We start from the raw sequence: 14,669 nt of genomic DNA, 5'->3' as shown, positions 1-14,669 counted from the left end.
CCCCCCCCCCCCCCCCCCCCCCCCCCCCCCGCCCCGTAATAACCCTACCCTGGGAGGTAAGAGTACCCTTGAACCCAGGCTTGCCCTTCTCACCTTTCTTGCCCAGTTCCTGCCCTTGTTCTCTGTCTGGTTCTCAGTGGTCAGCCCACTGTCTGGGGATCAAATCCTAGCTCCTGTGTGGCCCTCCGGAGATCTTTCTCCTCTGGGATCCTTACCTTCTTTCCTACTCCTTCAACGTGCTCAGGGAGAAAGGGATGGTGGGCGGGTCAGTGCCCTGCAGAGAGAGAATACCTACACCAGGCCCGGTCTCAGCCCCCTAGTGCTGCTGGTCCGGCCTCGCTGCCCTGCTTCATTTCAATAAATTAAACATTTACCCCTAACAGACAGCTGCCACCACCTAAGAGGTCCCTAAGTCTCCTCCAGGATCAGCAGAGAAGCAAAGAGGCAACTTTGAACTAACTCATTCTCTCAGCTCCTCTCCTTATTAAACCACCCAAATACTGAAGCCGTTAAAGACAGAAGAATATTTTATTCAAATCGTGTTGACCCCCCCACCACCACCCCCATCCTCTTCTCTGGGGCAGCACTTTAACTCTTTCAAACCAGATAAAGTCTTGGTGAGGCAATTTGCATACCCGGCTCCCCAGCCAATCCCAGTTAAGCATGCAGTCTTAATTTGCATCAGGTAATCAGGCAGTTGGCAGTCAGGACGCCTGAGGTCTGGAGATGATCAGGATGAGGGAAAAGGGTGGACCTCCGCCCCAGGAAAAGCGGGAAAAGCGGGGAGAAACCTACTTTTTTTTTTTTAGGGCAATGATGTGTGTGGCTCTGGCAGAGATTTAAATTATGGCCCCTGGGGGTGTAGTGACTGCAGTGCGGGAGGGGTGACTGCCATGCCAAGCAAGGCAGAGACGGAGGTTCAGAGGCTCTCCAGCTCTTAGAACACCCCAGAAGCAGAGGATGGAATAAGCGACTACGGGAGCCACTGTGGTTTGAGGAATATTTCTGAGACCCACCGAAGTGACGACTCCCAGGTAAATACTTGGAGCTCCATGTCCCGCACAGTCACAGACCACTAGGGGAGACCTTGCAACCACACCTCACCACCTGTCCCACTGTGCTACATTTAGGAAGTCATTTCTTGAGCCTAACCTAAGTCCTTCCTGCTGTAGTTTGAAACTTTCTGTATAGTCAGTCATGTGTGAATATGCAGAACTAGTGTGGGTCACCTGGACACATCTGCAAAGGGCTTCAGCTGTTGCTCACCTTCTGCTCCTATGGAGAAATGGGCTTTGCTTCGTACGACCCCTGGAGCTACGCACGGCCTAACACAGATTTGCTCAGCTCCCGCTTCCCCCATAGGGATTCTTCAACGGTGCTGAGGAAAAAGGCAGAGACTGGCCCCCCAGTTTTCTAAGCGGCCTCAGTAGCATCTAGAGTGGCCTCAGAGCATTGGTTTTGGTGGCCAGCAGACCTCGATTTAATCCCAGCGCTATGGCTAATTATCAGGGGACCCTGGCCACATATTTGAACCTCAGTTTTCTCATCTAAAAATTGGGAATAATGAGGGGCTCCTGGGTGGCTCAGTCGGTTAAGCATCTGCCTTTGGCTCAGGTCATGATCCCGCGGTCCTGGGATCAAGCCCTGCATCGGGCTCCCTGCTCGGCGGGGAGCCTGCTTCTCCCTCTCCCTCTGTCTGCTGCTTGCCCTGCTTGTGTTCGCTTTTTCTGTCAAATAAATAAAATATTTTTAAAAAATAAATTAAAAAATTAAAAATTGGGAATAACAATACTTCCTGAGTTCTTTTAAGGAGCAAACAATACTGAATGAAAACCGCCTGGCTCATTTCCTGGCGCAAAGTAAGCTCTCGATAGAAAAATGAACTAAACACATACTTAGGCTTCTCTGTTAGTGCTCTTCTCCCATAACAAGAAATAGCTTTGGTTTTCTGTCTCAGTGCTATCATAATTTGTCTTTTACCTGGGAAGCCATATGCATTCTCTAAATTCTGACTTCATGGGGAAAGAGCTCATGGGGACAGTATGGGTTTAAGAGCAGTAAAGGCTGGGATGATGACCAGATTCTCAAATCAACTTATTTCAAATTCTTGATATTTAAGAAGGGTGACTGTTTAGCTAAACCACAATTTCATGCCTGTAACCCAGACTCCCTTCTGACACCCTTTCCCTGCATTGCCTTTAAATATAGCCAAAAGCCATCTCGCACTCAGCCTTTGAATTAGCTTAAAAGGTACTCCTAATCATGTCTAAAAATGACTTTTGAAGGAGGCAAAGGCCCATACTCTGCCAGGACAGCTTCTCCTTTGATGTACCCATTATGGGATCGGCATGGTGACACCTTGGGATTGGACAGGGATTGGAGCCTGAATGGCGGGGCAGGCTGGGATGATCTATAGAAGCTCTTCATGAGTCCCACAGGATGCTAAGACACTGAGAACCAGTTCTTGTGGGTAGGAGGCTGAGGCTGATGGGTGGGACGAACTCTTGGGTCTCAGCCTAAAAATGGGCCAACACCGAAACTCCCCAAGACGCCGTAGCCTTTTGCCTGTCCGACAGCACTTGCCGGGGGTGAGTGAGGGAGGTGTGGGGTGGGGCTAGTCTTCTCAGCTCTTATCTGGGCAGGCAGGCGACTGAGTAGGCTCCTTGCCATCACTCCCTTCCCTGGGGAGGCCTAGCTGCTCTGTGTAAGATCCCAGATACCAGACACAGACCCTCATCAGCCTCACTGGCACCATCACACTCTAAAGCTGGGGCAAGACCTGCTGACCTTGCCCTCCCTGTGCCTTGGCCTGACCCATGAGCAGCCCCTCTTCATACATCTGCGTACAGGATGTGTGTGTGAGCCTGAAGGAGAAAAGTCCGAGAGGAAGCGTCTCCCCCGGGCTGCAGGCTGAGTGTCCACACTGTGCTGAACCCCCAGGTCCAGGCTATGCCGGGGCCGGGGGTTGGGGGAAGCAGAGAGCCTACCCTTCTCTCTCCTACTGTCCATCTCCATCTCTCTGAAGGGACTGGAGCTCCCTCCTGACTTCTTCCTCACAGGCTCATCAATGGGGGCACTTCTACCAGAAGGAAACCAAGAGGCCCACCAGTCCTACTTCTGAGCTAGTCATGAGTCCAACTGTCTCCTGGAATAGACTTCTGTCACTTCTTTAAGATGAAGCCACTTCCTCTCACAATGAGACCTTCCAACCCAAATGGTGTTCCTGAGCTGTAACTGGTATCAGTCTGTGAGACTTGATCCCAACCTTGATAGGCAACAGTGAGGAGAAAGACAGAAAAAGAGATGCCCTGGGGCCAACCAGGTGTTCCCCTCCGGCCAGATTCCCACTGTTTTCCTCTGTTTCTTTCCCTCCCCAGCTGTCTGTCTGACTCTTGTCTACCCCTTTGCCTGTTTTTGACCCGGGAAGTAGGGAGGCCGCCCCACATCTTGGCTGGGGTGCCCCCGTGTCTGGTGACCTCATGCCTGCTCAGGTCCTGGAGAGATTCATGCTCCTGGAGAGAAATGCTCTATAAAGTACAAAGTGCCAGACCCCAGGCCGACCTGAATCATGCCTTGCACCCAAGTCATCTGAGTGGAAAGATGGGCCGACTCGGGGGCCACAGAGCTCGTGGACCTGAGTGCGGGACTCGGTGTGAGCCCGTGCCCTATTTTGTGTGCTCTTTTCCTCACCCAAACTGTTCCAGTAAAATCAGTTGAGGAGGAGTCCCCAGGGGCCCAGGACTGGAAATTCACAGAGAAAGTGCTGTTTGTGAAGAAACAGCAGGACACAGAATTACTGGGAGCGGGGGGGTGGGGGGAGGAGGTAAGACTCAGAAGAGACCAAATTTCCACCAAGAGGATCCTGGACTAGAGACCCTAGAGAGGGACCTGTAATGAGACACTCCACAGAGGGACCCTCCACTTCAGACCCCACACTGAAAGACCCCACAGGATGACCTCAGACTGAAAAGCCCGAGAAGACCCAGCGAGGAAAACCCTTGAATGGAGATCCAGTCAGAGAGATCCACAGAAAGTCCCAAGCTGAGAGATCCCTCTGAGGTGCCACTAAAGGGGAACCAGACACCACTGAGGGGCCGAGACTGAGAGAGCTCTCAGGGTGGTGCAGGTCGACTAAAGAAGTGGGCTGGGGAGGGGCAGCAAGTAAATGTAGACCAGTGAGTCAGGAAACCCACCCAAGGTAGATGGGAACCGTATCTTGGGTTTAGCTCAATCTCCCCTTTTGCATTTGGAACCAGGAGATGGTGAGGGAGGCGTCAGCCTGGAGCTTCCTCCAAGGCTAGGGTGTGGGGGGCTTGGCCCTCTCAAAGCTCTCCTCTCTGCCAGATCCTCTTAGCCCCTAGGCATTTCCCTGCTGGGTCCCAGCTGTCCCACCTCCTCCCACTTCCTCTAGAGCGGGAGCCTCCAGGAGACAATGAAGTGGAAAACCCCTAGGAAGTCTCTGATCTTGTCCCTAAAGAACTTCCCACTGAGGGCCCACCTTTCTGAGGTCTTGCTCCCATTCCAGCCTAGGCCTTCTTGATGGGAAGTGAAGTGGGGAGAGCAGGGGAACAGCCCCCAGGAATGCCCAGCTCCATGTTGGTGCCACAGAGTCTGGAAACAGACTTTCTCCAGATATTGGATGACACCCAGTTGGATGCTTCCTTTGGCCTCATCTGGCCCTTTCTGGCATGTCCTGGCACCTGGGGATCCACGCAGAGTCAACATCTCTCTGTGAGGCTGACTTTCATTCAGCCCCGCCAGGACCATGTTTGGGGAACTGTGGACCCTGGGTCTCCTCATGCACCTGCTGCTGCCTGTTTTCAGGATTGGTGGGACCCAGGAAGGGCCAAAGCCTCCAGACTGCTCTGTTCTTTGGGGTGGGTCAGGAAAATTGCCTCTCCTCACTCTTCCTCCCTACTCCTCCAGAAAGGAGAGCAGGTACAAAATTCCCATCGACAGCCCTGAAATCCTAAATAAAAGTTATGTGGTGCCGCCCTCCCTCTCTGAGAGGCAAACTGCTGGTTTGAAATGGCCAAATCAGTTTTAGCCTTCTACACCTTGAGTCTGTTCTCCACTCAAAGCCTCAGACCTCTAGAAGGCCCACCCTAACACCAAACGTGACCATTCAGGATTAGCAGCACCTGCCCCAGCCCATCTGTGGAAGGATGGATCAGCAGGGTGAGTGGAGGGGCTTCGGTTCACGCCATGCCCACACACCATTCACATAGGGGAAACTGACTCCTGGAAAAGCATTTGCATCCCCTAGCTTCCTTCCCCTGAAGAAAGGGGGGCTTTGTATCTGAATCCATGTGACATGGAACACAGAGGGTGGACCTCTCACCAGCCCCTCTGAGACACGGGAATGGAAGCACCTGTAGGACCACCAGTATACCCACAGAGCCTGTGGGTAGGCACCGCTTCACACGTGGGGTCTGCTCCACCCCCCCACACACACACACGAGGACAGTAGACTCACCTCTGATACACAGGGACACATGTTTCCACAAGCCCTAATCAATACATCGCACCTGCCCCAGGTGTGTCTCTGCAATTGCCAGGCCCCACTCGCTTCTCCTAGCGCACCCCCACCAGACCTTACAAATGCCCACTCTGCCTCCACTTCACATAAAGGACCGAGACACAAAACACGGAACATGTGGATACAAGTATTTTCCTCACTTGTGCACTCCCAGGTCCACACCCCTGGCTGAGTGAGTGAGCCACCCTATTGCGATCAGTGAACAGAACTTCAGCCAGACTAAAACAGCTCAGCATGCCCAAGTCCCACACATCTGCCACTCTCCAGATTGGAGGCTTCAGAAGCCCTCCCACCCCTTACACCCGTAGTCCCCACCTCCATTCTTTTCCAGGGTCCCCCAACATCCACCTACCCACAACGTCGGCCCCTGGGTGACCCGCTACCCACACTGCCATCTCCTGGTCGCTGGGGAAGCAGACAACCCCCCCAAGAACGGTGCCCCTCTCCTTCGCCCCCTTCGCCCCTTCTCTGACACCTGTCAGCGCTCACTCCCTCCGCCCCTCACCTGTGTGCATGGGTTCCAGATTCACCATCCTGCCCCAGGCGGGGCCAAAGCCAGCGCCCCCCCAGGCCCCTCGCGACTGCCCCAGCCGGGCCCCCTGGGAAGCCAGGGTCTCCTTCCTCCCGCCCCCGGCCGCCGCCGCCGCCGCCGCCGCCGTGGAAGCCGCTGCCGGGGCCGTCGCCGCCGCTGTCGCGCGCTCCGCTGCTCCCGCCCGGGCAGCGCTCCGCACGGCCAGGATTGCCACACTCCCCAGGTGAGCACGCGGCGCGGCGCGGGGCGGGGGCCGCCGGCCACGCCCCCCTGGCAGGGCCCCCGCGCCTGGTCCCGGGCCCATGCAAACCAGCGATTTGCATACGGGGAGCTGGGGACCTGGGGAGGGGGACAGGGGCTGCTGCCGGGGCGGGTCCCCACCCTGCGGAACACCTGTCCGCTCTAACCTGGCCGGGCAGCCTCTCCCTAGGGCGCCCACAGCCACCCAGACTCCTGGTCCAGCTCGCCCTTTTTAGGAACCCCTGATGGATTCTCCAGCCGGGGCCTGAGCTGCTGCCTGGACAGACTCCCAAAGGGTAAGCGCTGCCAAGGAGTCTAGAGCGTTTAGAAAAGCCGTGGGGGTGTTCTGGAAAAAATCTGGCTTTGGAGTCCTCTCTCTCCACCGCTTACCAGCTGGGTGACAAGAGCCAAGGCTTTTCACCTTCCTGCGCTCAGTTTACTCATCTGTAAAACGGGCGGGTGCTCATCACAACTGGCATCTATCTATACGCAGTTTAGCAGGTGGCCAAACTCACCTAGCGCGCCCCCCACCCTGAACGTGCTCACAACATCCTGGGAGCTAGATGCGGCCCAGCTTATTATCCCGTTTTCAGGGTGAAGACATTGTCCCCTGCCTGTCCTCCAGGTCCCAGGTAGCTCTGAGTTTCTATGAGAAGATGATGTGAAAATTATTTACCAAGGTCAGGGATTGTGGGGACAGACACCTGCCTCATCTACAGAGGTGGGAAGGGACTCACCAAAGGCATACCATTTCCTAGCGAGGAGCCTGACTCAATCAGGTCTCTGGACTCCCACTCCAGTGCTCTTTGTAGCACCCATTATAGACTCATCATCTAAGCTCCCCCCACTCTTCTCCTCCATTCTTTAGGTCCCAGGAAGTGGTGCTAAGGCCAAGGGCTTACCTGTCTGTAAGCCCAGAGAGCCATGGGCTGACACGAGCACAGGACCTTGCCCTCCTTCCAGACAGGTGTCCCTACTGACCTACCTTCATCTTAGTCTCAAGGACTCTTTCCTGCTCACAGAACAGGTCCTGAGCTTTTCTGCCTCTCTGCATCTTTACGGTGTCTTTCATCTGACACGTTACCCACCCCCCACCCCAATGATCCCTATTATAATATCCAGCATTTATTTTTTTTATTTTTTAAAAAATATTTTATTTATTTGACAGAGAGATAGAAGAGCACAAGCAGAGGGAATGGCAGAGGGAGAGGGAGAAGCAGGGTCTGCACTGAGCAGGGAGCCCAATGCGGGACTCGATCCCAGGACCCTGGGATTATGACCTGAGCCGAAGGCAGACACCTAACCATCTGAGCCACCCAGGCGCCCAATATCCAGCATTTATTGAGCTCTCGCTCTGTGCCAGGCACTGTGCTAACCAACACTTTAAAGGCTTCCGATCTTGTGTAGTCCTCATAACAACTCATAAATGGGACTCTTATTATTCCCATTTAACAGGTGGGTAAAATGAGGCTTAGAGAGTGGAACTTGCCCGATGTTGCACAGCCAGGAAGTACCAGGGCTCCTGTTCTCAAACACTGCACGTTACTCCCTCTGCACAGTTCACATGCCACCTCCTTTCTGAAGTTGGAAATGATCTGATCTTTTACTAAATTAGCATAACACTTCAGTGTGCTTCGTAGCCCTTGTGGTGGGTTCCGTGGGACTTTGCTTACCCTGCCTCCCAGTCGTTAACTAATTGGCTGCCTGTACTCAGTGCCAGGACACACAGGCTTGGGGGGGGGGCTCAGTGGGTGCCCCAGAGGCCGTGGAGAAGTAGGAAGTGCTCAGTAAGTCCCTGTTCCGGTTCATACGAACCACGCTCCGCCAGTCACATCAACTTTTCTTCCCACTCTCGGCAAGAGGGAAGAGGACTTTCTTCCTGATTCTTTGGCTGGGGGAAGAGATCAGTAAAGGCTCCTTGGAGGCCCCCTGAACCCAGGGATACCTCTCAGGACACCTCTACCCTGTCCCTTCCTTCCCTCCTCTTCTTCCTCCTTTCCCTTCCCTCCTCCACTCCAGGTCTGGCTCCTTCCCTGAGGTCCCTTTCTCATCTACAGCTGTATTTCGCCTACCATCATGCTAGAAAAATGCCGGCGCATAGTTCATATACCCCCACGTGCTTGTGATTTCCATATGTCAATTTGCATAGCATCTGTCTGACTGCGTACACCGAGGGTCTGCTTCTCTGACCACCGTATCTGGGACCTGCTGCTTCTCTTTCCATGTGCAGAGTTACCTTTCTTCTCTGGGCTTTGGTTTTCCAGAAGCCCGGGGTTGCGGGTGGGGGGGTGGTGGTGGCATGTGACTAATGGTTTCCAAGGGCCTTCTAGTTCCAGCAGGCTAGGATTCTGGGGCCCTGGGGATGAGGTGGGGGCAGAGCTCTTGGGGATGGCGAACCACTGAGCAGAGGTGGGACCTTGAAGGTTCACAGTTGGAAGCACAGGATTCCAGACAGGGGGTGGGAGGATGGGAGGGTGAGGGGGTGGGGGTGGGGAGAGGGTGACAGACATTACCTCACCTTCATCCCTGGACTCATTCATTCAATAAATATTGAGTGCTTCCTATCTGCCAAGAGAGGTGCGACATGCTAGGCATGCACCTTCTTATTTACTCAGCACACCTTTAGGAGGAAGATACAGTTTTGAGACTCCTTTTATAGACGAGGTTCAGGGAGGTTAATGCAACTAGTAGATGGCAGAGTTAGGAGTTAGAACAGGTCTGCCAGACTCCAAAGCTGGAGCTTTTATTTATTTATTTTTTATTTTCAAAGATTTTATTTATTTATTTGAAAGAGAGAGCCAGAGACAGCGACAGAGTTATAGCAAGAGAGAGCACAAGCGGGGAGTGGGAGAGGTAGAAGTAGCCTCCCCGCTGAGCAGGGAGCCCAACATGGGACTCCATCCCAGGCCCCGGGATCATGACCTGAGCCGAAGGCAGACGCTTAACCCACTGAGCCACCCAGGAGTCCCTAAAGCTGGTGCTTTTAATCCTACCCTCCAGTGTCTGTGCTGAAGTCTCCCCTTCTCTTCTGTGATCATGTCACTTGAGGTGGAAGGAATGTAGACTATCATTCATATGAGGAACCCAGGTCCACAGAGGGAGGAACTTGCCCAGGGTCACGGGGCAGGTGGATAAGTCACAGCAGAGCAGAGACCTTTCTGTTCTCCCTGCTCCTCCTTCATATGCTCTTCCAGAGTCTTAGCAGGTCAGGTGTGTTAGTGGCATGCAAATATGGGGCAATGCGCAAAGCTGGACAATCTCTATTCCTTCCCTCGCCGACTTGCTTGATGATCATTTCAATTAGATGAACTGAATGGGAGTGCAAAAGACCTCTTTATCCCTCCCTCTTTCCCAGAACTCAGAATCTCCATGAAACCAGCTTTTTGAGTTCTGGGCAGATGGGAGATCCTGGGGAAGGTGCCAACCCCTGGGCCTAATACTCCGTGTTCTCTGTTTGGCCTGGGAGAAGAAAAGCTGTGGGAAAGAGAAGAGAGATAGGAGGTTGCCTGGAGGTTAGAAAAGGAACAGAGGAAAGAAAGGGAAAAAGAAACAAGGAGGGGAAATTTCATTGCCTTTGGACATCAAAAGAGGCCTATGCAAATGCAATGCAAATGACATGCAAATGAGCACTCCCTGCTCCCCTTACCCCCACCCTTTCTCAACAGCTGGAGGACTTTTTCAGAGAGTAGCCAAAACCTTACTCCAGGATACTGTAGTCCCCAAACTGTGATCAACTCTGACTCTGCTCCAGGTCCTCCTGGTCTTCCTGGGGTGACATCTGATCCCCTTGGAAGTCGCTAGCTCCCGAGGCCCCATTTCTACTTGAGCAGGCCCTCAGCTTCTTTTGCTTCAAGGACAGAAGCCTCCAGGAACCAGCCTCCCCTTTCAGACACACTGCTGGATGCACTACCTCCCGTTGAGAGAAGGTGCTTAGGGGAGGGAGGTGGGCCCCTGGCCCTGTTCTCCGCCTCGGCAAAGAGAAGTGGCCTTCTTGGCTGTGGGCCCTGTTGCTCACTCTCATTTCCTGTCATGTCAGCTGGATTGAGTTGTCAGGGTTGGGAGAAGGGTGGGGAGGGAGGCATCCTGGAAGGCCACCAAACAACAAGTCCCTTCTAGCTCCTTCTGTCTGCCAGATGGGCTGTAGGGCCCAAAGCGTGGGGGTACGGGGTTGGGGTCAGCTCCCTGCCTTGGGGCAACCACAGGGAATGGAATGGATCCCAGCTCAGGCTTCCCAAAAGAGCAGATGGAAGGAAAGTAGAGGCCAAGAAGAACTTGCAAGCCTCTTTTAAAATCACACCTCAGAGACAATCTGATGGCTCCATTGCCAGGAGGAGTATTGCAGAATGGGGGTGGGGGGGCTAGTGTCAGGTGACAAAGTGAGAGGTGCTCTGGGAACCAGGATAAAGCCACTGTTTCTGGGGAGTGGACCAGAGAGGACAAGGGAGTCAGGGCACTGAGCTATTCCCTGCCCCTGATATCCCTAATGTTGAGTCCCCAACCCCGGACACGCCCCCCCAATACCAAGCCTTCGCTCACCTCTACAAGGAGGAGTATACACATAAACTCACTGCTCACTTGCACTTGAACATTCTGAAAAAAAGTAATGATACGGATTTGATTTTAAAACAGCATAACAACTGTCTTCCAATGAGCTTTTTTGGTCTCGGGGACTGCATTGGGCCTGGGTCTGGCCACTCTGATGACACCTTCAGCAGAACGCTGCCTCAGTCCTTCCCGGACTCTCTGGGTCTACTTCAGCCCACGTAAGCCTCCAGGTCCCCCCGCTCGCTCGGGGCAAGTCTAAGGCCAGCGCGCCCTCTTGCGGTGATCGGGGGGCGTGTGCCCTCGGCTCGAGCGTCCTCACTTGCAAGACTGGAGACATCTCACTGCTGTGGCGCCCTGAGTGTCCCCTCCGTGGCTGGGGGGCTTATGGGTGAGGGCCCCAGTGCCAGACATGGCGGAGATATTGAATCTTGGTTTCAGAGTGCTGTTGGGTCTTTGGTCCGCGCTCCCCATCAAATGCCAGACTTTGCCATGGAACCCCAGTTGGAGTCAGCCAGCCTTAGCCCAATCAGTGCAGGGACAGGAGTCCTGGCCTTGTCTGGTGGCCATCCTGTTGCTGGACAGCTCTGCTGGTTAAAATATCCTACCTCCCACAGTGCCCTCCGGGGCTTCTGAGCTACACCCCGACACAGAAGGTCAGCGGCCATTCCCCCATTCATCCATTCAGAGAGGGTAGTGAGTACCCACTGGTGCTGGGCGTTAAGCTAGGGGTTGGAAACGTAATGGAGACTGACCCTGTCCTCAGGAAGCTCACAGCCTGGTGATGCTCGCGGAGCAGGGGACAGGGAAGGCAAGTCCCTGATACTGGAGCATGTCCTCTAACTGAAAAACGGAGGGGTGCTATGGGGGCCTGCTGTGGAGCATGACCTACCGAAATCTGGGGGTGGGCACCAGGAAGAGCTTCTTCGAGGACCAGACTTCCGAGCTGGGACCCCCAGCAGAGGGGAAGGAAGTGGGAGCAGGCGTCAGCAGTACCAGCGAAGGCCGGCAGATGCGTGGGGCGCCGGAGTCCCTGAAGCAGTGGAGACGACATCACAGAGCGCCAGAAGCGGGAAAGCCCGGGTGAGGGAGGGCCTGACTGAGTGGGAGTAGTTCACTGGTGTCAGGAACAGGCGTCTTGCTACTATGGATTGCAGCACAGCCTTGAGTCGAGGCGGCGAGGTTGGGAATTGCTGAGGAAGAGGACGTTGGCAAGAAGCGTGACCGAAGACACAGGGAGAAATAGGGCAGAGGTGGAGAGGGACCTGGGGATGAGGTGTTTGTTATTCTGTTTTTGAGGTGGGAAAGATTTAAATCCTCTCAGGGCTGATGGGAAGAAGGCAGGAAAGAGAAGTGGGAGAGAGCGAGGGGACAGTTTCCCCAGGGAGGAGGTGGGGGAGGGCTGGGATTCAGAGCCCTGGGGTCTGGAGGGGGGGGCACCTCCCGCACCATCACGGCAGGAGGGGATCAGGAAAGGCCTGTGGGCATGCGGGCCCAGCAGAGATGTGGCGGTCTGTGCCCGCTTCCCAAGACACAGGAGAGGGGGAGCCACGAGTGGAGTGGGCCCTCATCCTGCCTCTCCCTGCTCAGGAGTCAGGACATTGCCTCAGCCCGACCCACAGCCGGAGCCACGGCCGAGGCGGGCAGCGGGTCACCGCAGGGGAGGTGGACACCCCACCCGCCGGGCCTGGGGCCTGAGGTAGTTTGTGATGCGCCTTCATTCCCTCGCTCCATCTGAACCCCACTCCCCGCCGAGGCCGGGCTCTTCTCCAAGGAGAAGGGATGCACTGAGCCCCTGCCACGTGAGCCTGTGTTTTCCTTCACCTCCCTTTTGCTTTCTTCCTTCCCACTGTCCATTCTTCTGGGTCCCCAGCCCGGACTGCCGTCTGAGCAGTCAGGGTCTCTGCGGGGAAACAGAATCAACGCAACACGAGGAACGCCTTTAATGAAGGTGCTGCTGATTCACGGAGGCGCGAGCAGGATTAAGGGAACCAGGGAGTCGGGATGCTGAGAGGCTGGGGCTGAAGAGGCAGGAGGAGGAAATCGTGGTCTAGGAGCCCAAGGAGGTCTGGAGCTTGGAGGAAGGAAGCCAGCGCAGAGGTGTGGTCCAGAAGCAGCACGGAGCAGGGATATATGCCTGGAAATTCCTCTCGTCCTGCCCTCTGATCCCTGGTGCTTCTCACTGGCTGAGCCCGAGGTAAAGGGGCCCAGGTGAGACCGATCCACAGGTTGGTGTCCTGGGGCACAGAGCAGAGCAGAGGAGTGTAGGGAATGAATGGGGGGGGGGGCAAACCGGAACAACCAGCACGGCTACCTACCTGTTACCTGGCTTCAGTCAATAGTTGAGATCTGAGAGGAAACCCCAGAATGCTTTATTTAATGTTTCTCAAGGTCAAAATGGCCAACACCGTACGCGAAGATCAGGTGATAGCAGGTGTGATGGTTCATTTCCCATGTCAGTTTGACTAGGCCATGGTGCCCAGTTGTTTGGTCTAACACGAGTCCAGATGCTGCTGGGAAGGTATTTTTGTGGATGTGATTAACATCTACAATCAGTTGGCTTTAGAGAGATTGCCCTTGATAATGTGGGTGGGCCTCATCCAATCAGTTGAAGACATTGATAGCAAAAAGTGAGGTTTCCCCAAGAAGGAATTCTGCTTCAAGACTGTAACAGAAATCCTGTCTGAATTTCCAATTGACCTGCCCTGCAGATTTCAGACTCAGGACTGCAACATCCACTTTTGCCTAAGCTGCCAGCATTTTGGAGTTTCTAGACCCCACAATCACGTGAACTAATTCCTTACTATAAATCTCTCTCTCTGTGTATCCTATTGGTTCTCTTTCTCTAGAGAACCCCGACTGATGCAGCAGGAATGTGGGGAAACGGACCGCTCATGCACTTGCTGGTGAGGGTGTAAATTGGGACCGCCCCATGTGGAGGGCAGTTCGTCAGTCTCTACCAAGTACTGGGCTTTGCAGCGCTCCGTGTTTAGCATTTCTCTACAGCACGGCTTGGAAGAACCAGTCACGGACAATTCGACCGTCCACCAGTGCCACATGCCTAACAATACGAGGTAGAATGCCAGCCCGCAAGGACACACTGATCGCCGGGTCTGGAAGCCCTTCGAGGCGGCCACCTCTTCGCAGATGAGGAACTGGGGGCTGGTGACGGGCGTGACGTACCCCAGATTGCACACAGCTCAGACGAGGCCGGTACCCCCATTCCTCACAGGCATTGTTACCCTCAAGCTTTGCTTCTTGGGAGAGGTCCTTGCCCTATTTTTTGCCAGGCTCCTTGGTGGCTCAAATCACCACATCTAGGTTCCAGGACAAGACTTTCATTGACTAAGGTTGCAGAGAGAGGAGCCTGAAGAAAACCCATGGAACATACAGCAAGGCCCAGCCCAGGCTGGGGTGATCCTGCCAGGGAGCGCCTCGTACCACTTGTGGTTCTCTGGCTTGAAGAGGCTCCCATGAGGCCCAGGGCCCTGGCCTCCCACCCGGAGCCCTGCTTACCTTGGCCAAAGGGACCAAGCAGGAGCCTGCTCCCGCCGACTCCAGTCGCAGGGGACCAGTGTGCGTACCCCCATATATTCAGTGCTTCCTACTGCAGGACTGCCCCCCCAGTGGGGGCTGCACACCTCATACTGTGCCCCCTCTCCCCACCCCGCAGGTGGGGCGAGCTGTGCTCTCTAGGGTTCTAGGGGGCCAGACTGATAAACCCATTAGGGTTAGTAGGTATGTGTGGAGTAAGAAAGCTGAGGGTTGGATCCCAAGGGTGCTCTAACTAGCTGTCTGACCTTGGGCAAGTCACAT

The 14,669-nt window shown here is 54.7% G+C and overlaps 1 protein-coding gene across 1 annotated transcript in view; it reads right to left on the bottom strand.

Annotated features, from left to right (window-relative positions):
• POU2F3 (POU class 2 homeobox 3) overlaps positions 1–6,127 on the bottom strand; it is a 73,644-nt gene extending 67,517 nt beyond the window's left edge. The window contains exon 1 of the mRNA XM_032427954.1: positions 6,045–6,127. Coding sequence (XP_032283845.1) covers positions 6,045–6,072 — 28 coding nt within the window. The 5' untranslated portion in view covers positions 6,073–6,127. The remainder of the gene's footprint in view (positions 1–6,044) is intronic.
• Between the last annotated feature and the right edge of the window lie 8,542 nt (positions 6,128–14,669).

The sequence above is a fragment of the Phoca vitulina genome, unplaced genomic scaffold (assembly GCF_004348235.1).
Source record: "Phoca vitulina isolate PV1807 unplaced genomic scaffold, GSC_HSeal_1.0 scaffold38, whole genome shotgun sequence".
In the NCBI taxonomy this organism is placed as follows: Eukaryota; Metazoa; Chordata; class Mammalia; order Carnivora; family Phocidae; genus Phoca; species Phoca vitulina.
Note: the sequence above shows the minus strand (reverse complement) of the source record. Positions and strands in the feature narration are given on the sequence as shown.